This window comes from Notothenia rossii, assembly GCF_949606895.1.
Source record: "Notothenia rossii genome assembly, chromosome: 9".
In the NCBI taxonomy this organism is placed as follows: Eukaryota; Metazoa; Chordata; class Actinopteri; order Perciformes; family Nototheniidae; genus Notothenia; species Notothenia rossii.
In genome coordinates, this window is record NC_136907.1 from 19,758,457 (window position 1) to 19,781,247 (window position 22,791).

The 22,791-nt window shown below is 37.4% G+C and overlaps 1 protein-coding gene across 2 annotated transcripts in view; it reads left to right on the forward strand.

Moving 5' to 3' along the window:
- The window catches only part of grk6 (G protein-coupled receptor kinase 6), a 47,035-nt gene extending 31,777 nt beyond the window's left edge, over positions 1 to 15,258 (forward strand). Inside the window, exons 7-17 of one of the 2 annotated variants that reach the window (XM_079647554.1) lie at positions 40 to 103; positions 2,087 to 2,227; positions 3,807 to 3,997; positions 4,085 to 4,122; positions 6,073 to 6,162; positions 7,211 to 7,419; positions 8,385 to 8,522; positions 10,904 to 11,041; positions 11,581 to 11,715; positions 11,916 to 11,969; positions 12,000 to 15,258. In XM_079647554.1, the coding sequence (XP_079503680.1) occupies positions 40 to 103; positions 2,087 to 2,227; positions 3,807 to 3,997; positions 4,085 to 4,122; positions 6,073 to 6,162; positions 7,211 to 7,419; positions 8,385 to 8,522; positions 10,904 to 11,041; positions 11,581 to 11,715; positions 11,916 to 11,966 (1,195 nt within the window). In that variant the 3' untranslated portion in view covers positions 11,967 to 11,969; positions 12,000 to 15,258. Of the gene's footprint in view, positions 1 to 39; positions 104 to 2,086; positions 2,228 to 3,806; positions 3,998 to 4,084; positions 4,123 to 6,072; positions 6,163 to 7,210; positions 7,420 to 8,384; positions 8,523 to 10,903; positions 11,042 to 11,580; positions 11,716 to 11,915 lie in introns of both variants that reach the window. The other variant, XM_079647553.1, reaches the window with a different exon arrangement.
- The last annotated feature ends 7,533 nt before the right edge of the window (positions 15,259 to 22,791 follow it).

Genomic DNA, 22,791 nt, shown 5'->3' on the forward strand with positions numbered 1-22,791 from the left:
CAGTCATTATTTATATGAGTTTCTGTTTGTGTCCAACAGGCAACCAGTTACGAAAAATACATTCCGACAGTACAGAGTTTTAGGGAAAGGAGGCTTTGGAGAGGTGAGTGCATTCAATTTCAACTTTAAAGAGGCCCTTTTATGCGGTTTGGGGTGTTGCCTTTCCTGTAGTGTTATAGGTTTAAGTGCATGTAAATGGTCTGCAAAGGTTTGAATCCCAAAGTTCCCTCCAGACGGAGTTTCTCTCCCCCCCGCCCCCCTCCCCGCCTAAAACGCCTCCATTGGATTCCTTTTTGAACAGCATGGAAACATGTCACAGTAGAGGCACAAAATAAAATTATGAACCTGAACATTTTCATAATATGTCCTCTAAATAATTTTATTTTTTTTTTATTCGTAAAACACAAGGAAGAGGATATTATCTTATTGATAAGTACAAATAATAAATATATGAAAAAGAAAAGGGTAAGGGTTAGAGAGAGGATGAGATGTATAAAGAAGTCAGTACATTCTTTACATGTATAATGAATGATTCAATGCAGGACAAATCAACTTTTATTCCACCGTAGATTATGCTGGCTCCTTCTGGACGAGTCGGTAATAAGCTGCATCATCCCTCCGTTTTTTCCAAATTAGGCTCATTAAGGCGTTTCAGAGGTAGAGCTGTGTTAGAGCTGTATAGTTTCTAAGTAATGGTGGTTTATAGCACCACACACTGGACACAGACATCAGAGTAGGAAGAGACTTTACAAGAGTATTACATTTCTATAAAAGACGGCATTGATCAGATGAGGAGATAAATCAAATTGTTAAATGACATAACATCAGGAGACGGGCTCCACAGCTTTACTCTATTTATTTTAGGCTCTGAATTACCAGATTTGTTGATGATAATGTGATATACTGTACATATGGTTTTACTGTGAACCTTCTAACAAAGTAACAGAAGTTAAGCAATTAGGCTTTTTTGTATCCACACAAATATCTGATAATTGTTGCATTAACTCAAATAACTAGAGTTATAGTAAAATGTTAGTATTTTCCCTCCTACAAATCCAGTTGCTAAATTGCATCTATGAACTGCATCTAAGAGGTTCATTACCAAACTGTTCTTTTGTAACTCTTCCAACTTAATGGAAGCGCAATGCTTATCTTCTCATCAAAAGTCAGTGCGTGCAATGAATACAGAGTATTATAAAAACAGTGTAGAAATGGATGAGAAAAAAAAGAAAGATAAGGGTTAAAGATAGTTGAGATGATATTGAAATCCTGCAGTAAAAACTGCAGCCACAAAATAAACAATACACCCTCTCTTAAAGGTGACCTATCATGCAAAATGCACTTTTGTACGTCTTTTATACATGAATGTGCCACTTTCTCTAACAAGGCGCTAATTTTTAACACCCTGAGGTGCCATCCTGTGTTACCTTATGATCTGATCCTTTACAATCACAGTCTTGTTTGGGGTTAGAAATGAGAAGTCACAAGATGGGCTTGTTTTTATTAAAGTGGACCTATCATGCTATATTTGAATAACATAGTGTAGGACCATACTTATATAAGGCATATTTTTCCTTTTATTTTTCAAAATACCAAACAGATCATACATTTTAGCCATTCCTCATTTCGCTCAATTTAACACTGTCTTTGAATGGGCTGATTCTGTGAGAACAGCACCATCTACAGGCCTGGCATATGTACTACAGCGTCTCCAGCGCTTTCGAACGGCAATGTCCGTGGCTGTCTCCTCCTGATTAGTCGAGTTGGCCCAATAGCCGTAGCGCCACTTCTGTGACGTCATAGAAGTGTTCAAATCTGGATCAGTCTGTATCAGATCCGTTGCTGCCCCTTTTTAAGAGTTTTGGGTATGGAGGAAAATAGAGAGGGTTGTGTTTTCTGACACTTGGTGAGTTCCCTGGAATACCGGGGACGCACATTCATGTATAAAAGACGTACAAAAGTGCATTTTGCATGATAGGTCACCTTTAAGAGAGGGTGTATTGTTTATTTTGTGGCTGCAGTTTTTTATGGACGTACATGCATGGAAATAAGAGTTGTCAACTTTTTCCTAATTTCTACGCTGCAGGTGTGTGCGTGTCAGGTACGGGCCACGGGGAAAATGTACGCTTGTAAGAAACTGGAGAAAAAGAGAATAAAGAAAAGGAAAGGAGAGTCCATGGCGCTCAATGAGAAACAGATCCTGGAGAAAATCAACAGCAGATTTGTAGTAAGCATCGCATTTTATTCATACCTTTTTGTACCTCCTTTTGTCACTTGAATTGCATTTATGGTTTGACCCAAATTGAATTTCTTGTTTTTTGTTTCAATTTGTGATCTGTGCCATGTTATAAAAGCACTTTGAACTGCACCTCATGTATTAAAAGTGCTATACAAATTCAGTTTATTAGTAATATTATTATTATTAACAGTATGTCGACCAACAGTTTTTTAAATCAGTGTCCCATTTTTTTTTTAACAGTTTTTTAATCTTAAGCAGATAATGTTGTAGGCTGTCCCTTGGAAATGTACAGGCAAGTCACCCCCAAACTTGCTGGTTCCTTCTTAAAAGTGTGATTCAGTAATTTCCTACAACAGATTGCCACCGTAGTTTTTAGAATTGTTTTACACAGTGAGTAAGGAAAAGAGCATTTGTGTCGGGGACTATTTTCAGTGGTGGATTAATATACATTTGACGCTCTAGTGATATTTTAGTTTTCTCAAAATGAGACAACTGAAACTCTTCACCTATTCCTCCTGAGTGACTCTCTGTGTGCGTCAATGGGACGTGATGTCTGCAACATTAACAACTGCAGTAATTAAAAGACAACCTGGTCGTTTGTCCCGTCTCTGGTCAGGTTTGATTCTCTGCCAGCAACCTTTGTTCAGCTTCTTTTTTTAATTTGGACTCAGTTGACTGGTCCGGGCTCCCGGGGCCGCCGCGGAGTCCCTCAGGGGTCAACATGGCTCCAAAGCAAAAACAGAAAAACAACAGACTTCATTAAAGAATTTATTTTTAAGAGGTTTTGGCAGCAGGTAGCATTTTTAGTTGTTGGGACGTGCACATAATGGTGATGTCAGCCTCCTAAACATCCTACAGTTAAGGGAAAATACTCCAGGACATATTTTTAGATAGATTTAGTAAATGTTACTTTAATGCACTATAATTATGTAAGGCCTCAGTTATTGACTGTTGATAATGAACCTAAAATAGAATTATCAGCAATGTCTGCATAACCCTCATCTATTCAGCACATTTTAGCCTCTTTTAGCTTATTATTTAGCTTTTTATGGCTCTACTATATACAGTATGTGATCTTTACATTTTTTCAACTGTTACACAACATCTGAAAATATTAAATAAACAACCATTACTATTTCCGAGAACCAGAAAAACGTCTGTAAAAGGATTTTTCCAGAATCAGAATTCATTTATTCATCCAACAAAGGGGAAATGTACGTTGTTACAGAAAGTATAGATAGAGATGAAGAAAATAAAACAATATCATATATTTTTTTTAAAAGGCCTGCACATAGTATTTAAAATAACAATTCTTTCAATTAATAAAAATGATTACAATTTATGTCTAAGCAAGAGTCCAAAACAAAACAATATTCATGTTACTCTGAAGCTAGAATTATGATAGGTTTAAAATGTTTGTGTTATTTATCAAAACACAAGTATTTTCTTATGACTAAACTACCAGAACTATATGATTTGAAGATGTAAGCTCTCTAACATCTCAGCAGCATTTACACCTAAAACATTTCCCTGCATTAACACATCACCTTCCTCTGTTTGTTTCCAGGTCAGTTTAGCGTACGCCTACGAGACGAAGGACGCTCTGTGCCTGGTGCTGACCCTGATGAACGGGGGGGACCTGAAGTTCCACGTCTATCACATGGGCGACGCCGGCTTCGACGAGAAGAGAGCCGTGTTCTACTCTGCAGAGATCTGCTGCGGGCTGGAGGACCTGCACCGAGAACGCATCGTCTACAGGTCTCTGAGCCCCACGGAAGATTGTCTCACGATCTGTCCTCTTTGGCCTCTTGTCTAACTGGCTCTTCTCTTCATTCTGTCACACAGAGACCTCAAACCAGAGAACATCCTGCTGGACGACCACGGTGAGTAGCATTATTAAGAAGCATATTTAAATCCTTGAAATCTCAAATACAAATCTAAAAACAGACATCTGAATTTGGTTAGAACCAGTAGCCGAAAGTAACTACGGTAGGTACATTAACTAAAAGGTGGGGTAGGTAAGTTTGAGAAACCGGCTCGAGATACACTTTTTGTTATATTCCATGGAATGCTCTTAACATCCCGATAGCAATTAATATCTTAAGTGCTTTGTCAAAAAATCCATAAAAAGATTTCATCTGTGGAAGCCGTAGTACTGTAAAAAGCTCAACGGATCATTTTAGCCGGCCCGGCTAAAATAACTGGATGGCCTACCTGCCTGTCAGCTTTCCATCTGTGCACAAACTCAGAGGTCTAAGGGCAGTGTTGGAAGGTAATGAAGTTCATTTACCTAAATACTGTCCTTAAGTACAATTTTGAGGTACTTGTACCCTATAGCATTTTCAGTTTATGCTGCTTTATAATTTTACTCAACTACATATTGGAAGCCAATATTGAAATGTGTACTCCTCTACATTTACTTACAGGTGTTTTTTTGCATGTGTGTGTGTCTTTTGGGCCTAATTTGTGCAGTTGTAACAGTAAACCAACACCAAAGAGAAAAACTGAATTTTCCCTCGAGATTAATAAAAGTTCATCTTAATCTTAGTTGCTTCATCTTTTTAGATTATTCCTTTATAGAAAAGATGAATTCAACAATAAATAAACATTGGCATATATTTGTAGATTAAGATATCCAGCAGCAGTTTACAAAGTAATTTAAATTAGCACCACTAGCATAAGCATTATGAACACATTAATGCCTCCATCATCATAATCCAGGTTATATAGGTTAACATAGGTTGTGACATGCATTGTTACCTGTCTGTGGGATGTTAAGGATAAGATAAGATACAATAAGAACTTGATCTGGTACATTTACTGTGACCGAAGCTAAACAAAGCTCAATAGTCCTTTTTTAAAGAAATACATTTGTGAGATTTTTTCCACTGTGAATCACCAGAGGGCACTCTGACTCCGGCAGAACTCATCCTGAAACCAGAAGCTTTCAGAGAAACTCTCCTCCCTCAGAGTCTCTGCTAAATATTCTCATTACATCCCACAGTTAGACCTGATCTAAAGCCACATTAAAATATCAGAGACAAACAAGAATGCAATGTTCTAGTATGAGAACATAAAGAGGATACGATAATATTTCATTGTCGGATCGAGTTGGTCATTTTTCTTGCAAATAAAGTCCTAAGACTAATATCCACCCACAAAACCAGACACCTGAGTCTGGTTAGAACAGAATCAATATGTTTCCAAGATTTGTTAAAAAGTATTACATTATGTATGATCAGGATAAAATAAATGGAGCTTCAACAAAACTGCAAACCATTACAATGCTTAGTTATTAATAATAGAGCTAGGGTAAATAGATTCATCATTCAAGTGGACGTTTTTTTCCTTAGTTTATGAAGAAAACTACTGCAACTCGAGTGTAAACATGGATCATTTGCTCAGATAATGTGGCTCTCCATGCATATCCGCTGGTGGTTGTAACTTACATTCTGCACAAAAGGAAACAAACATAAAGGTCTTTATCACATGATCCTCTCAGGGGGATTCATGAATCACAAGATACAAATCAGAAACACGAAAGTGAACATTATACAGCCTATTAAGAGTTGAAGTGAGACGTGTATGAACCCAGCAATGTTTTGACTGACAAGAATATTAGAGCTAAAATAACCAAAAAGTCAGTACTTAAAACATAATTCTATTTATCATTTTCTGTTTGGTATCAGAATTAAATAATCCAGGTACAAGAAAACATAGAATCAATGTCCCTTTACTGTATATACACCAAACAGTCAAGTCAAGTTTATGTATATAACACATTTAAAACAACATCATCATTTTCTGAATCAGATTTGTGTGTGTGTCTTCAGGCCACATCCGGATCTCAGACCTGGGTTTAGCGGTTCATGTTCCAGAAGGACAGACCATCAAAGGACGCGTGGGAACCGTAGGCTACATGTGTAAGTAACCTCCGACCTTTATCCAGTTCTACACGTCTTTAATAGAAACTGTTTCCCTACCTCTGCTTTATTTCGACCAATGACGAAATATGAGACATTGCTTTGTGATCAGCTTTAATATATTAATGCTTAGAGTTATTATACATTTTTTTTCATTTTGTCTTTCAGTTTTATCTTTGTTTCTTCTTGTTTTCTTTGTTGTGATTCATCTATGTTATATGTAAATATAGGAAGTTTTACAAAATATTACCTGAGTATTTTCATTTTATACTACTACTCTACTACATTTTGGAAGCAAACTTTTGTACTTATTACTCCACTACATTTATTTGACAGAATTATTATTATTATTATTATTATTATATTATTATTATTTATAATATAAATGCAGAATACTAAGGGGAAAAAGTTTAAAATATGATTAATTGGTAAAGATGAAACAATCCAATTCATATTTAAGTAACTAAAACCATGAGTGGGTTACATGTGGGAGTACTTTTACTCCTAATACTTAAAGTACATTTTACTTATCGTACTTAAATACTTGTATACGTAATACGTATGTAAAAATATGACTTTATATTCGGAACAAAGCACATCTGTTAAAGGAAATAAGATATACTTTATTGATCCAAAATTGGGAAATGTTTTCGTTACAGCAGCATGTTAAAACAAAGGTATTGCACATAATCTGGAAAACAAAAAGAGTAGAAAATAACCCAACAGAAAATATAGAATACAATCAAACAGAAAATAAAACAGAACAGAAAATGTAAATATATAAAAGTTGACCGTGAAAGATACAAATCTGACAATAAACACTTTGAAGGGCCAAATAACAGCAAACATAATTTAAAGTAGGATATTATTTACATGAAGTTTGCTACGAATGGCATATCAATTAAATGTAAATGTATAAATAAAAGGTAAACACATTTTTAAAAAGACACAGAAAAACAGGAATAAACCTTATTTCAACGCAGAGCTTTTAGATTCTGTGTTTCTGAATGACCTTCAGCTCCAACAAATGCCTTCCTTCCCCCTCCAGCTCCGGAGGTGGTGAAGAACGAGCGCTACACGTTCAGCCCCGACTGGTGGGCGTTGGGATGCCTGCTGTACGAGATGATCGAGGGCCAGTCTCCCTTCCAGCAGAGGAAGAAGAAGATCAAGAGGGAGGAAGTGGAGCGGCTAGTGAGGGAGGTGGAGGAGGAATATTCCAGCAAGTTTTCCGAGGACGCCAAGTCCCTGTGTCGAATGGTGGGTGGGATGTTCCACTCGTCTCGAATGTGCTCTGGTCGGTTGCTACCATCTGCTCGCGCTCAATAAATTACCATATCCTAATGAACCTAGGAAAAACTAAAACTGCAAAGAGGAGATGCTTGTTTACAACAATGTGACACTATTTTTTGGATACTGAGGATACATGTTTCTGTCACTTTGGCTGCATCCCTTTCCTCACCCTGCAAGGCTCCGTTACACAATGTTGGTACTGCATGTACTTCATCTCTAGTTGGCAAACAAGCTTCCTCACTCCCTTTGTGTGTTTTCATCACTTTAGATTGTGTTCACACTGACATTAGCACTGCACAAAAAGAAGTGCAGACTGCTCATTCTTGTCACCAGGACAAAGAGCTTCTTTAAAAAGACAGTTTCCGGTCAAAAAAAGTTTTTCATGGCCCAAATCCTGCAGCAACAACAGAGATTGTCAACAAGCAACACACTTAGATGTCAAATCAACCAAAGAAATGTATTTTGTATCTTCATCTTTTGATAAGTATCTGAAATTCTATCCCCTCAATATCAGATTTTGACATGGTCGGGCAGAGCAGGTTGTACCCAAGTGCAGGATGGACAACGGTTTTAACGGAAAAATACCTTGATTAAAGATTTTAAACCACAAAAAATCAAGGAACCAACAGAGACCCACAGAAAATCATAACTTAAATACATGCAGAACTATTCAAAAGGATAAGACACAGCTGGGGAGAGAAGGAAAAGCACAAGGCCATCAGGTGAACAGAATCAGGTGATCAAACAGGAGGGAAATCACAGGGACAGGAAGTAAAAGCAGACATAACACATATTTCCCAACCAGGATGTAAATGTTCCCAGTCTTCTATCATTGGACATTCCAGTATCATGACGACACTACAGTAGTTCACACCTTATTTGTTTTATTTGTTTGTCTAATTTGTAACTTCCTGTTGTTTTGTATTCTCTAGCTTCTGGCCAAAGAGCCCTCAGAGAGGCTGGGATGTGAGCAAGGGGGAGCCTCAGAGGTCAAAGCCCATCCCCTCTTCCGCTCCATCAACTTCAAACGCCTCGCTGCCGGCATGCTGCAGGCGCCATTCATTCCTGATGTGAGTCCACCGTATTTACTCACGTTCACTGAGAAAGCTTTGTGTTACAAAACTGTCAATTTTAAGAAGACTTATTCTTACTCAGGGAGTGACATGATAAAATAAAGAACTTTGATAACATATTATGTTTAAGTTTTATCTCTGAAGTACAAATATAGATCCAGGTGGTGTTAGCACAGGTGTAGCTATTAGCGTTAGCAATGATAGCACAGTTTTAATGACTAAAATCAACAATAGGCCGGGGATAACCAATTTAGATTAGATTAGATAAAACTTCATTAGATTAGATTTTGTTGATCCCAAATTGGAAAGTTATTCTGTTGCAGCAGCATGCTAACAAAGCATTGCACTTATGTTAAAAATATAATCAGTAAATATATACATACGACTATAAACAGATACTTATCCATAGAATTTCTATAGAATACACAATTTTAAATATACAGAATGATAATTATATCACAATATTAATGCTGTCAAAATTATCGCGTTAACGGCGGTAATTCATTTTTTGAATTAATTGCGTTAAATCTTATGGTTAAAATATTTAACGCATTTAACGCATGCGCAGAATGGCCCGCCCCATACATCCCACCAGTGGCAGCGCCAGGGTATGGCTGGGGTAGGCTACAGCCATACCAAGAAATGGCTTAGCCCCACCGTGAAAAATGATGTTAAAGTAAGCTAAATAAAGTCCGCCAACTCGCGCGGAGTAAATTGCACAGACAGCAGTTAGTAAGATTGATTTCACTAGCCACTTGTCTGGAAATACCAAAGACTAGAAACGGTTTTGAAAACTTTAGTCACGTAGTGAGCGTCTTCTCAATAGAACATCTTTGATAATGTCTTCTGGCCAATCAGAATCAAGATAACGGCGTGGCGTTGTTGCAGGAAGTCCCGACGGAGAATCCTTTTGCTGTAGTACATCTCAATATACATCATACAATATTACGTGTTGATAGAAATCAACACGTAATGAAATAAGACCCCACGGTTTGATGATTGATAGGTGTGTGGGCTGTCTTTCATTTTGACACACAGAACAATGTTATAATAAACATACATACATACTGTATGTTAAATGGATATATCCGCCTTCTTTAATTTATCTTTCCATTCCCACAACAATATACATAAAGAAATGGCATATTTTGGACATAGTTCAGATGGTGATTAATCATGATTCATTCATTTTAAAACTGTGATTAATCTGATTAAACATTTTAATCGTTTGACAGCCCTACACAATATATATTGATGGTAATCTATGCTTGACTAATAACGTAAATAACACTATAGCTGCAAGAGTAACATTAATGATCAACATATCTAAATCTTCTTAATCAGTGAGAAAGCTAATTTGTCTCAAAATGTCCTTTTTAAATAGAGCGCTGGAAATTCAATCTTCTCAGAAAAGAAAGTGGAATGAATGGATCTGATTAATACGCATGTCAGTGAGGCTCATTATACGGAGCATCATTAACGTGCAAGGTGTCTGCCACAGGAAGGATTCCCCACAGTGAGCGCACTGTTGCACGTTTAGTGTTGGAAGATTTGATAAACATTTATTATTCCCTGTAGGGAATTTCAGGTGTGATGCAGCAACAGCAATAAGAGTTAAACACAGGATAGGACAGATACACAAGGGCTATTTGAACAACAATAAGAGTAAAGTAATATGTAAGTAATAGGATGAATAACTGATTGAATTGTTTGTTTGTAGTTTTGTTTCTGTCATTCTATGTGTTTTGGTTTACCTAAAAAAAAGAAATACAAATACATAGATTTGATATGTTAATTTATTTTGTACCTTTTTTCTACTTTCTATTCCTCTTTGTTCATTCATTTGGCTTTTAATTGATTTGGTATTTGACTTCATGTTTACCCTGGAAAGGACCTTTTTAAATCCTACTTTTAAACCTGGTGTGTGTGTGTGTGTGTGTGTGTGTGTGTGTGTGTGTGTGTGTGTGTGTGTGTGTGTGTGTGTGTGTGTGTGTGTGTGTGTGTGTGTGTGTGTGTGTGTGTGTGTGTGTGTGTGTGTGTGTGTGTGTGTGTGTGTGTGTGTGTGTGTGTGTGTGTGTGTGTGTGTGTGTGTGTGTGTGTACATGTACATACATGTGTGTACATGTACATACATGTGTTTACATGTGTGTACATACATGTGTGTACATGTGTGTACTGTGTGTGTACATGTGTATATGTATGTATATATAGAATCTTGTTTATTTATGTGTATTATATACATATAATATGGAAACCCACTTCCTAGGTTTGCAGTTCAAATGCTTTTAGTTGTGGTTCTTATAAACACCCTTATTCAGTTAATCCTGGCATCTTAAATGTAAATGTGTTTTAAAAGTTATTCGTCCGTGTGTCTGCAGCCGCAGGCCATCTACTGTAAAGACGTGCTGGACATCGAGCAGTTCTCCACAGTGAAAGGAGTGGAGCTGGAGCCCAAAGACGCGTCCTTCTACTGCAAAGTGTCCACGGGCAGCGTGTCCATCCCCTGGCAGGACGAGGTGAGAGACATTCATAAACACAACATCTGCAGTAACATCAGATTCGAATACCTTTGTGCTAACGGGACTTACAGTAGGGCAGGGCAATATCTCCATACTATATCGATATCGCGATATTTTAAACTAGATAACGTCGTAGAATTTGGATATGTTGATTAATCATAGGTTTTGTCTGTTTTTAAAGGATTTTCCCAACAAAACATAACTGATATTCATTTATCAAAAATATTATTGCAGGACATTTTTTTTCAAGCAGTTTTGTTTCAACTATTTAATACCGCTGTAAAATCGATTAAGGGTTGCAGGTTTTCTTTTCTTTTTTCAAATAGGGATTTTTGCCACTCTTGTCCTGACCTCTCTTTGTTTTCAACTCTCAATCCAACAAACATGAAAGATTTAGAGAAGCTAAACTCGTATGCCATACGTTCAATTTAAAGATAATGAAGTGAAATCACATTATGATTTGTTAAACCTTTTAACAAATGTACTTTATATGTCTCTCTGTACACAAAGAATGAAGTTGAGTATTTTCTCTGCAGATGATCGAGACAGAGTGCTTTATGGAGCTGAATGTTTTCCACCAGGACGGGACGGTTCCTCCAGACCTGGACTGGAGGGGACAGCCGTCTCCTCCGCCCAAACAGGGTCTGCTGCAGCGACTCTTCGGCCGGCAGGTCAGTGCACCCCCTCCCTTCAAAACACCAGCATACTTTTACATTTATACATGTGTTTGCACCAGCTAGAGATCAGAGAGGTAATCAGAAAACATATATAATATATAACCTCATGTGAGAAGCTGCTTAGGCTGAAAAACGTCTCATTGTGACACTCCGCTCTCTGCCCCCCCCACCCCCCACCCCCCACCCCCCTGCAGGACTGCTGTGGTAACTGCAGCGACAGCGATGAGGAGCCCACCAGGCTGTGACAAACACAAACACACACACACACACACACACACACACACACACACACACACACACACACACACACACACACACACACACAGGATCTAATTTGTTTACAACTTTTGCACATTTGTATTTTTAACATAATACTATCTCTAAATGTCAGAATGTATATTTTCAACATAACCATAATGTTAAATGTTATTTAAAAAATAAAAAGTTGTGAAAAATTACTGGTTGACGCATTCCAAACGAGGAGACGGGAACTTACGGAAGATGAACAGATATTTTTGTTTTTGTTTTTTGCTTTTGTTGATTTTTGGAAGACTTTTTTTCACATCCACTTAAACACATGTCCATCTCACTGATCTGGAAGCTGCTGCTGGAGCAGATCCACTGAAACGCTTGCTGTAAAAGTGCCTTGCTGTAGGGCACTGTGGCAGACTAAGGGAGGACTGAGCGTACTTTCCCCACTTTGTCCAGGGAATCAAACCAGTGACCTTCAGCTCATGAACTCTGACCACTTTTCTTCTTCCTTCCATTCTGCTGAAATAAGCCTCACTGCTCTTTCTTCTATTTAACATTTTAAAATGACCTTTGCTTGGTTTTTAAATGGAGATGCCAGGGCCAAGAAGTTGTCTCTATCTGCAGATATTTTTATATCAATAGTATTATTGTTTTTCTTTGATTAAGGATTTCTTTACACTGTATCTTGCGTTAGTGCAGCTCCTCTTATTATTGTCAAGAGTGTGTTTTTCTTATAGATACAACAGTTGTTTTGTTCATTTTTACAGAAACTCTGAGATTTAAATTAATCATTTTCATGCTCTGGAAAAATTAGGCTAACATTGGATTTCCACTAGGTTCCTAAGTTTCAGTTTCTGGACTTCAGACAGTTGTTTAGTCCTTTCATTTAGTCAGTTGTTGATTTTCATATACATTTGACTGACAGAGCTACTCATTTTAAACCCTTTTTTGGTGAAAAATTCAGCACACAGTTTAATCTGTTGGAAGAATAAAGTTGACATCTTTGCATGTTGAGCTAACCTGCAAAACTTGTTATTCAAATAAGTCGATGTTCGATCAGAATCCTAGTATTTAGTTGCTACTTTCAGTAATTAGCATTTATTTAAGTTGCGTTCCAAACACAGCGTTTTGTTACCACTTGTCTCTCAGGGTTTCTGTAGAATGTATTCCTTTACGCAATTGTATCCTCTCTCCCTCTGTGTCTTTTCTTCATGAGCAGATGATGGTCGGATGATTCTCAGACTGTGCAGGTTTACATATGTTCTCCCTGCTGGTAGACCATGTCATGTATGGGAGCAACAAAGCAAGAGTAACTCAAGCTTTGGGGATAAATCCTGGGATTGCAGGGAAACGCCTCTGTTGCAGTCTTCTTCAAACAGAATGGCCTCTGATTGTAAAGCTATTAAAATGAAATACCTCTGAATGTACCAATGGCTTTCATGTTATTTCTGAGGTTGAAGAAGACCAATGACAGACACCAGACGATATGGAACTAATTCATAAATGTCTGGAACAATGTGATTTAAAAACAACATCTGAGTCGCATCTCGTCTTATCTAACCATGCAGATTTATTTTTAGTTGCTCAGGTTTTCAAATAGAAAAACATATCCCTGTGTGTGCAAGTATCCCAGCATGCATTTCTATCAACCAAAATAGCAAGATTTAAACCAAAACTATCTGCATGGCCAGATATGATTGCAGTTAGGAGATAAAAGTGTGTTTTTTTCTCATTTGAATGACCTTATCTTTAAAGTCTAGAGCTGCAACTAACCATTAATTCATGAATTTTCTGATTGTTTATAAATCAGACAATGAGCTGTCGATGAATATGTCAGGAAATCTTGAATGCTAGTTATAATAACAGCAGTTCTCAAATGAAGGTCCAAAACCAAAAGATAAGCTTTAAATTATAGTGTTTGAGATGATGGATTCAGCAAAAGTTTATAAATGTTTGCTCTAAAATGTACTAAATTAATTAACTGATTCTTAATATAATTGCCCTTTTTTTTGATTGACTAATGGATTAATCATCAAAGTGTTGCAGCTCTAATACACTGTTTTTTGAAAAGCAGAATTCATCCTTTCAGATGTTTTTTTATATTTTTCCATCTTTGTCAATTTTTTTGTTTAAAATAAAAAAACAATGGTCTGCTTTTTATAAATCTCTTTTGCAAAGGGATTCTTTTTGAATGTGTGTGTGCAGAGAATGGTCTATTGTTTAGTTTCCTTTGTATAAATCAGTCTTAAAGCCTGTCATACTTTGCATTCTGCTCTCTGCCTTTGTTCAGCCACAGAGCCCTCCACCAGTGTATTGTGAAAGCGGTTCATTTAAACCAGTTCAATTAGATCAAAGATGACAAAGTCCTTCCCATCCAAGGTGCCTTTTTGTGTTTAAAGGTTCTCCTCGCCTCTTTTTATACACACTGCTCATTCAAAGCCTGCTGCTGCGTCAGCGTCACTTCCTGTCTGTGTTGAATCTCTGTTTGTTGTCAAAACCATCACTCTGGACGTCTCTGTGAAAAGGAGGATGATGAGACTGAAGAACCTCTGGACTTAAAGACTGCTGTGGACTTTCTGGAGTCTCTGCTTTTATAAAAGACAGAGGTCAAAGGGGACATTTTGGAATCAGGAAAGCTCCCTAACATCCTCCATGGACGTGTGAATCAGAACTGCTGTGCTGTGTCTCTGCTGTCAGAAAATACTGTCCTTCATGTTATCTTTGTGTTGAGGATGCCCTGTAATCTGCCTTAAAGGATGATTCCACTTTATTACAACTTGGTCTTATTTAGTTTATTCATCATTTGTGCCAGAAACATTGTATGTGAAATTGTGAGATTTCAGATGAAAGATTTCTGTCATTTTAATATTTTTTCTGTGATCTCCTTGCTGGTTTGATGTGGAAAAGCTGGAAAAAAGCAACGTTATAATATCAAATTGAGATGATCTATGTAGAGTTGATCAGGGCGATCAGAGTCCTGATGAAGATGAGCTGCATTTTAGAGACTTAATTAGCACAGGTCAAACATCCTTTCACTCTCATTGAATGGAAATTGAGAGCAAAAGGTTAGAGATTTAAGACAACAATGCTCAAAAGAAAGTCAAAAGAGGGTGTAACACCGGACTCCAGATGTCAAAACTTGAATTTCTTTCACTTCTACTCATATTTGTTCAAGAAATGAAGCAGGGTTTCAGGGGCGCAGCTCTGAATTGTTCATGGGCCATCCATTCATAAGTACTGAGAGCCTTAAACAGCATCCCATAATAAACAGACTGATGTCCTTCATTTTCACTCCACTTAATCCAAAGTATGAAATGCTCCTGCCACTTTGGTGATGCTCACAGGTTTATTTTCTGCTCAGATTGGTTATGAAAGCCGCTTTTCAAGGGAACATCCACCCTCAAACCCTGAAAGGCTTTTTTAAGAAAAGGAGATGTAAACCGCTTTCACGTCACAATGAGGTATTGAGTGACGCTAGTACAGCTGAACTGATGAAAAATCTTTTTGAACTGATGAAAACTTGAGGTACAACATGAAAATGAACATGAACATGAAAATCAATTCCAAAATAATCAGTAGAGAAAGCAAACACTTCTATAATCTATATTATAATTCAATCGTGTAAACATTTCAATTTCAATTTTTTTCTGGCTGGACATTGTGAGAGTAAATCAAAGCAACACAATTAAAAATGTTATTTGCCAAAAATATTGATTTGGAACGACCAAAATCATGACTGATGCAAAGTATTGAATTATTTGATGAAGGCTTTATTGTCTCCAGGGTATATTTGATATATATATATAAGACATTACATAATGTGAGCAATTTCATCCTACTTCCTTTTGGAATGGTTAAAAAAAAAAGATTGAGACTGCTGTTTTTTCCTAAAGCGTGATCTTTACCTAACTCGGTTGTTTTTGAGCAGTTACCTAACCAATCCATAACCATAGATATGTACAATTAGAAATCTGTGTTTTCTTATGGTTTCTGGAGGTGCTCACAAAGGATGTTATCTACAGCAGCCTCCCTTGGGAAAAGTATATAGTACAATTTAGATGTTTTTGTAGGGTCAGTGCACTTAAACATCAGCAAAGATAGAAGTCCAAGTTATTAAAGGTGCTGGAATGTGTTTATTTATTTTTATATTAAGGACCCCAAAATCATCACCCCGAGAATGTCTGGACAGTTTGGATTGATATCCTGTTTGAGGACGCTTGATTAATACAGGCCCAGGTGACAGAAATCCCTCATGATTAATTTGTTTATTAGCCTCGGTGACGTCCATACACTTCACTGCAAAAGGAATGATCTCTGCTAAACAGCACAACTAGTTTGAATAGAAACATATTTTCCTTTGGAGATAATCACCGTGGATTATTATAGCAGCAGTGGATTTGTAGTTGGGACACAGTTCTGCTGGGTTTAATTTCTCCATTTAATCAAGGAAACGCTGACAGCAGGTACATGTAATTGGCTAATTTAACAGAAAGCCAGCATGACTCGGGGTCCACAAGAAAGTAGGAAAGGAGTCTCATCTGTGTTTTTTTAGCCGCTACATTTGTTGTATTTAATTCCCTATTCTGTTTTTGTCTGTTAAAAGCCTTTTTTTTGCATTATGTTCCTGATCTTTCCATCAACAGAGTCTATAGTATTTCGGAAATACTCCTCTTTCTGCTTGACATATTTTTTATTTTCTAAACAACCAAAATGTCACGGTTAATGTCACGGTTAATGTCACTGCGACAAATTTAGAGCCCAAAAGATTAAAAGCTGCAGTACATGCTCACTTTGTAATGTTGTGGAAGGATTATTAATTCTAAAGCTATCTCAATATAACATGGATGTATAAACAGAACTGGTATAAATGGAGAGAAAGAATAACCCTGGATTCAGCTTTTAAGATGGTACAACTCTATCTACTGTATAAAATAATGTGTTCTGGGTAGTTGATTTAGTTTTATTTTAATTGATATAATCTATAACTAGAGAATGCAATTCCTGAAGAAATTGCTAGTGGGAATGCTTTATGCTGAAAAGCTGACGCTAAACTGCCATGCTGAAATGTAATGTGTAAGAAGAAAGTGAAGAATTTAGATTGAAATGATACATGAACACTGGGTGCTTGAATATCACCCTGTGCAGTGAAATAAAACTTTCATCGCCCCCAAATGAGCCGTGTCCAAGTGTTTAAACATCTCCCTGATCAACACTGCATCATTGCCTGTGTTACCACGGCAACCCAAATTCAGGAAGGATTTAAATGAAATGAATATACTGTAAATACACACACGCCCACACACATGTGCACCCACCCACGCACACACACACACACACACACACACACACACACACACACACACACACACACACACACACACACACACACACACACACACACACACAGAAAGGACACATGCAGGGCTGCTTATTCGTCTTCATGTTGTGAACACAGGACAAATTAAGAGAAAAACAGGTGATATATTAGTCTTGCATTTTTTATTGAGTAGGTACTTTTATTTTTATATTTAATAGTTAATTTTATCGTAATATTGTATATTATCTATGTGCACTTGATTTGATTATCATGCATATTATTGATCTTTTTTATTTGTTACTTTTATTATTATTATTTGTTTAATTTAGTTCCCTGCCTTTTTTTTGTTTTTACATGGAAAACGTTTTTGGATTAAAGGCGAACGTTTAGGTTCATGTTCATGTTTATTTGTTTTGTATACTACAAAGTAGGGTGAATTCAATATAAAAACGTTTTTTTTTAAAAAGTGTCACAGGTGAGGAGGATGCGGAAAAAGAACTCGCTGATTTCATAATTACAGCCCCTGATTTGAGGATGTTCAGATGAAGAAAAGGGGGTGAAGAGTCCTCTCAGCAATCAGGAGCTGAAGAGTGCTTCACTGTCACTCATTCCTGACATTAATGGCTCTGAGAGACAACAATCTCCTAGGAGCACGACTCGAAAAGAGACAGGTAGAGGTCAAAGTTAGCTCGAATAAACATGCAGGCATGGGTTTATGCCAGGTAATCTCAGACAGATCAGGTAACTATATACTAGGTAACGGTATACTATTGGTTACACTAATATATATTGTAGTGAAGCGCAAATACAATACAACTTTTTCTTTCTTTTTGAATTATTGTGTATATATTTGAACTTTGAACACTCTGTGACACTGTATTTAATTGTGGACATGGCATTAAAGCCAGTTTGAATTCGATTTTTTTGAAGTGACACTGCCGGCTGTTTTGAGCAGATTTCTCAGCACAAAGACCTCCACTGTGTGTGTGTGTGTGTGTGTGTGTGTGTGTGTGTGTGTGTGTGTGTGTGTGTGTGTGTGTGTGTGTGTGTGTGTGTGTGTGTGTGTGTGTGTGTGTGTGTGTGTGTGTGTGTGTGTGTGTGTGTGTGTGTGTGTGTGTGTGTGTGTGTGTGTGTGTGTGTGTGTGTGTGTGTGTCACTTCTTGATCAGACGTCATGCAGTCACACTTTCTTACTCTTACACAGGCTCGCCCACACACACACATTTGTCACCACTGTGTGTCACTTGATGTCCCATTTAAAACACAGCTGTGACGCCACTCTGAACACACTCAGACCTTCCTCTTCTCTTTTCATGTCATTGTTTCTCTCTCAGTCACTCCATTTCTTTCTCTGGGTCACATCCCACGCTCTGCTCCAACTCTGGCTGATCTTTGTTGTATTGTTGCCGAGTCACTCACACTGATGGCATGAGTCGACACACTCACATTTCGGGTTAAAAATTGCTTCTTTTTTTATGTAACCCGGTTAAATGTGTCCCATCACTTCGTTTTTGGCTGAAATATCTTGCTTATTGATTTCAGTAAATCTTCAGAATCACAGAGATTTGTGGTCCATTTATGATTTTTCATGCTGATTTTACACATTGGCACCAAATGTACCTGACTGGCAGGATTCATCCTAATGACCTAGTAATCTTGACTTTTTCCTAAAGCATCACAGCAATTGAGACAGCCAGGAATAGGAATCAAATGCAGAAAAACAAACAGGCCAGCAGGTAAGATGAAATGCAATTAAATAGAAGCAATTTTCAGGCTTACAAGCTGGAAATAGAAAAGCACACCACACTGTCTAACAAATTGAAAAATATTGATAAGCAGGTAGGTACACAACACTTCAAAATCCTGCAACAGAATGCAGCTAACAACGAACAAATCAGAGGGGAAATCTATCTTATGTGAGTCAGACAATGTCACGCTTTCAAACCAATAGAGATCTTAGTCAGGCAGTAAAGTCACCGTCACAGAGCGGAACAAGCTGTAAATAGAAACACAAACACACTCATCACAGGTGATTGTGATCTGAATTGAGTCGATCTACTCTCAGGTGGTAAAGGACACAGTCTGATGCTCCAACATGGACTCTATGAAAAGGAATTACATTTATCAATATACATTTCATATCACAATCTGTTTATTTGACACCACAGTAAGGTTGACATTGGTTGTTTTCAGTCAAATATCCAAAACTACGATATGGTTATCCTTGAATTTTGTTTGCTTTGGCTGATGTCGTCTTGAGTTCATAAAACTTTGGTGATCCTCTGACTTGTTTAAGTTTGTCAAATACATTCCGATGGAAACATTTTCTACTGGATTTAGTTTGTTTTTGACAAGTTACATATGCGGGATTTAACTAAAAGCCAAATATGTCAGCTACCTTCATGGTGACACCAAGGTCAATAAGATTCATGCTTCCTGGGAGAATGAAGAAAATGTGATGGCTATCAACCCGATCTCTGATAAGATATTTCCGTCTATGGTGAACATGCTGCTAGCACTCTGGCAGAAATAAACGTGTACATTACTGGAGTGAGTCAAAGAGTTTGTCATTTGTTTCCTGCCATTTCACATCGTCACTAATAATCCACTACTCACACTCTCAAACACTGAAACTCAGCGTGGGTGGACTCCAACAGTGGAAAGCACGTCAGGTGTAATCCACTTTTAGAGTTTCATCTCACTGGAAAGTGGAAACCACGATCAGCTTAGGAACATATTCTTTTTTTAAACCCTCCATCAGTGTAAAAATAACCACTACTACATCATTGCTCATATCGGTTTGAAGGGAAACAACTATGTGTGTGTTTGTTGGAGGATTTATATCGTGAGCCTAAACATTTGTGTGGTTTGGAGTGGCAATAATCATTATTAGCAAAGTACAGTATAGATGTCAACATACTAGGATGAAATGAATTGTAATTGTGATAGCACACTACTTATTACATTTACCACAGCTTTCATACAGCTGCTAGTTTGGATGTAGACTTTTTGATTGGTCAATTAGTTAGGGGGGTCAATATGGCGCTATATAACCTCAATCTATTTCAAACCATAATCTGGTACCTATGAAAAGAGGAGAATTATAAACAGTATTGAATAAACAAGGGAGGATGGAGGGATGAGAGAAGAAACAGATTTGAAAAGGGATTACCGGTAAGTAAAGGAAAGGGAGGATCGGCATCTTATCGATAAAGGACTTTTTCATTTTTGCCAATGATACCCACTGGCCTCCATACATTAGACGTTGGGGTCACGAGGAGAAAAAAACATAACCCTTTTAAAAATGTATTTTAACAGACTGCATAATGAAATCCTCTCCAGGGGATTCTTAAAAGGCCACTTTTAACCTTAAATACAATGTTTATAGTTAATGGTGCATTTAAGGTTTTATTTGTATTAAAAGTGACTATATTTTAATATGAATTCTACATAATGATATTTAGATAGAAAAACAGAAGATATTTTCTAAGTTGTGCCTCTTCTCCTTCGCTCAAAGAAAGATGGTAGACGGAAATATCTTGTAAAAATGACCAGTTTTATTCATTTTAATTGAAGACATCTTTTCATAATTTTTTACTTACAAAAACAACCCAGTTGATTAGTTACCCTTAACAAAATCTCATGCACTCTCGTACAACAGCAACAAATCCTCACTTCATAGATCTCATAATACTGTATCAGATTTTGTCAAAACCGTTTTAGAAGTGTATTGTTTTTTTCCAGCACTCTCTCATGTTTTCCCCTGGCAATAGGTTATGAACAACTTCAGTACCAGCTAGAGAGCTCTTTTAAAGCTTTGATATGCCCACATCTTCTTTAACGAAAGCGGGGAAGACAGAGAAGAATCAAGCTTTTGTTTGAGATCTGAAAAAAGAACTTGAAGGAGACTCATGACCCTGAAATGCTTCTTTTCCCAGGAGTGCATGTGGGCCACTTAATGCCTAAACATGGAGCAGGAAACAGGAAAGAGACTTTAAAAAAAAAAGAGCAATCAGCACTTTGGCATCTCCTCAGCATACCATTGAGCCTTTTTATATCTGTAAAAACGTACACAGGAATGAGTCACACAATGATTTCAAACAGTCGAAGCTAAAGCTTTTCTGAATGCGTCTCTGTGAGTGTTTTGTAAGCCTCTTCGACCGGTCCTCCAGCAGCTGCCGGTGGTCCGGTGTCCTGTCCTGTGCATCTCTGGGAATAAAATCTACTTTTAAATTGGTTTGGTTGAAAAACACCACAGGATTGTAGGTTTTTAGAAATAAACACGTATGTGGAATATAGATATGTTAAAAGAAAAGCTTCTGTATTGGTGTAAAAGGTAAAGACAGAGCCTTTGGAATCAAATATAAATGAAAAAGTGGCAGATTACCACACAACATTGACTTGTTTTACAGGGTTTTGCAATGACACTGCACATCTGAACCTCAACGTTGAGTAAACAACACTTTATGATGGTATTTCATTTCCTGAGAATTCAACAATTCTCTGCACAAAGACAGTTGACGACTCTCTTTATTAAATATATTTTGTTAGCCCCTCGCTTCCACAGAGAGCTGTTGTCATAGCGATGCTATCGTCCCTGTATTGTTTTATTGCCGTCATGTTGCAGGAGGATGCCAGTTTCAACCCTACCAGGTCTCTTTCTCATCAGTGCTTGGTGACAAACTTCTGAGCTCACGCTGAGGTCTGCAGAGCTGCAGTGTTGTTTCTAATTGCTGCTCCAATATGTTGATGCACGATTTTACCTATTTTAACCTCTCAATGCATGGGCATGTGTGCATGAGTGTGAGTGTATTTGTATATGTATGTGCATGTATGCAACATAACTGTGTGCACTTGTATGTACCTGTATAAAAAGCATGTGCGTGTAACAGAGTGGAAACTGAATTTCCCCCGGGATCAATAAAGGTATATCTTCTTCTTCTTCTTCTTTAAATTCTGAGAAGTTTGAAACTTGCTCTTATGTGAGATATCCTCAAGTATCTTGTGTAATTTCCTGAGCTTGCTTTCCTATCACTCCTAGCACAAATCCCAAATTGCCCATACACGAAAACCTATATAGCATACTAAAGGAAATGGATAACTCAAAAAAGCACAATAGGTTGTGCACGTCCTCAGAAATGTAGGTTACACACTTATGATTATGCAAATGTAGGTCCTCAAAAAATGTATGTTCAGGCATGGTCCTGATATCCCCCTACAGAAATTATAGTTTGCAGGGAAGTAGTCTACTGTGCATGTTCCCTCCACCAGCAGCAATTACTGTGGTGCTTACTTTTTATAAACTTTGTTATCTACATCCACTCTGTAAACTCCAATCTGTATGTCTGGGATAAGTTACATACAATTCACTGTGCCAGACAGATTGATATTTCAACATTTCAAATGCATTTTTCTTTTGCCTTACAGAATTCCAATTAAATCTCTGTTAAACAGACTGTTCCCAGAGGCTGTGTGCTCACAGTGATTTGACTTCAGTCTAAT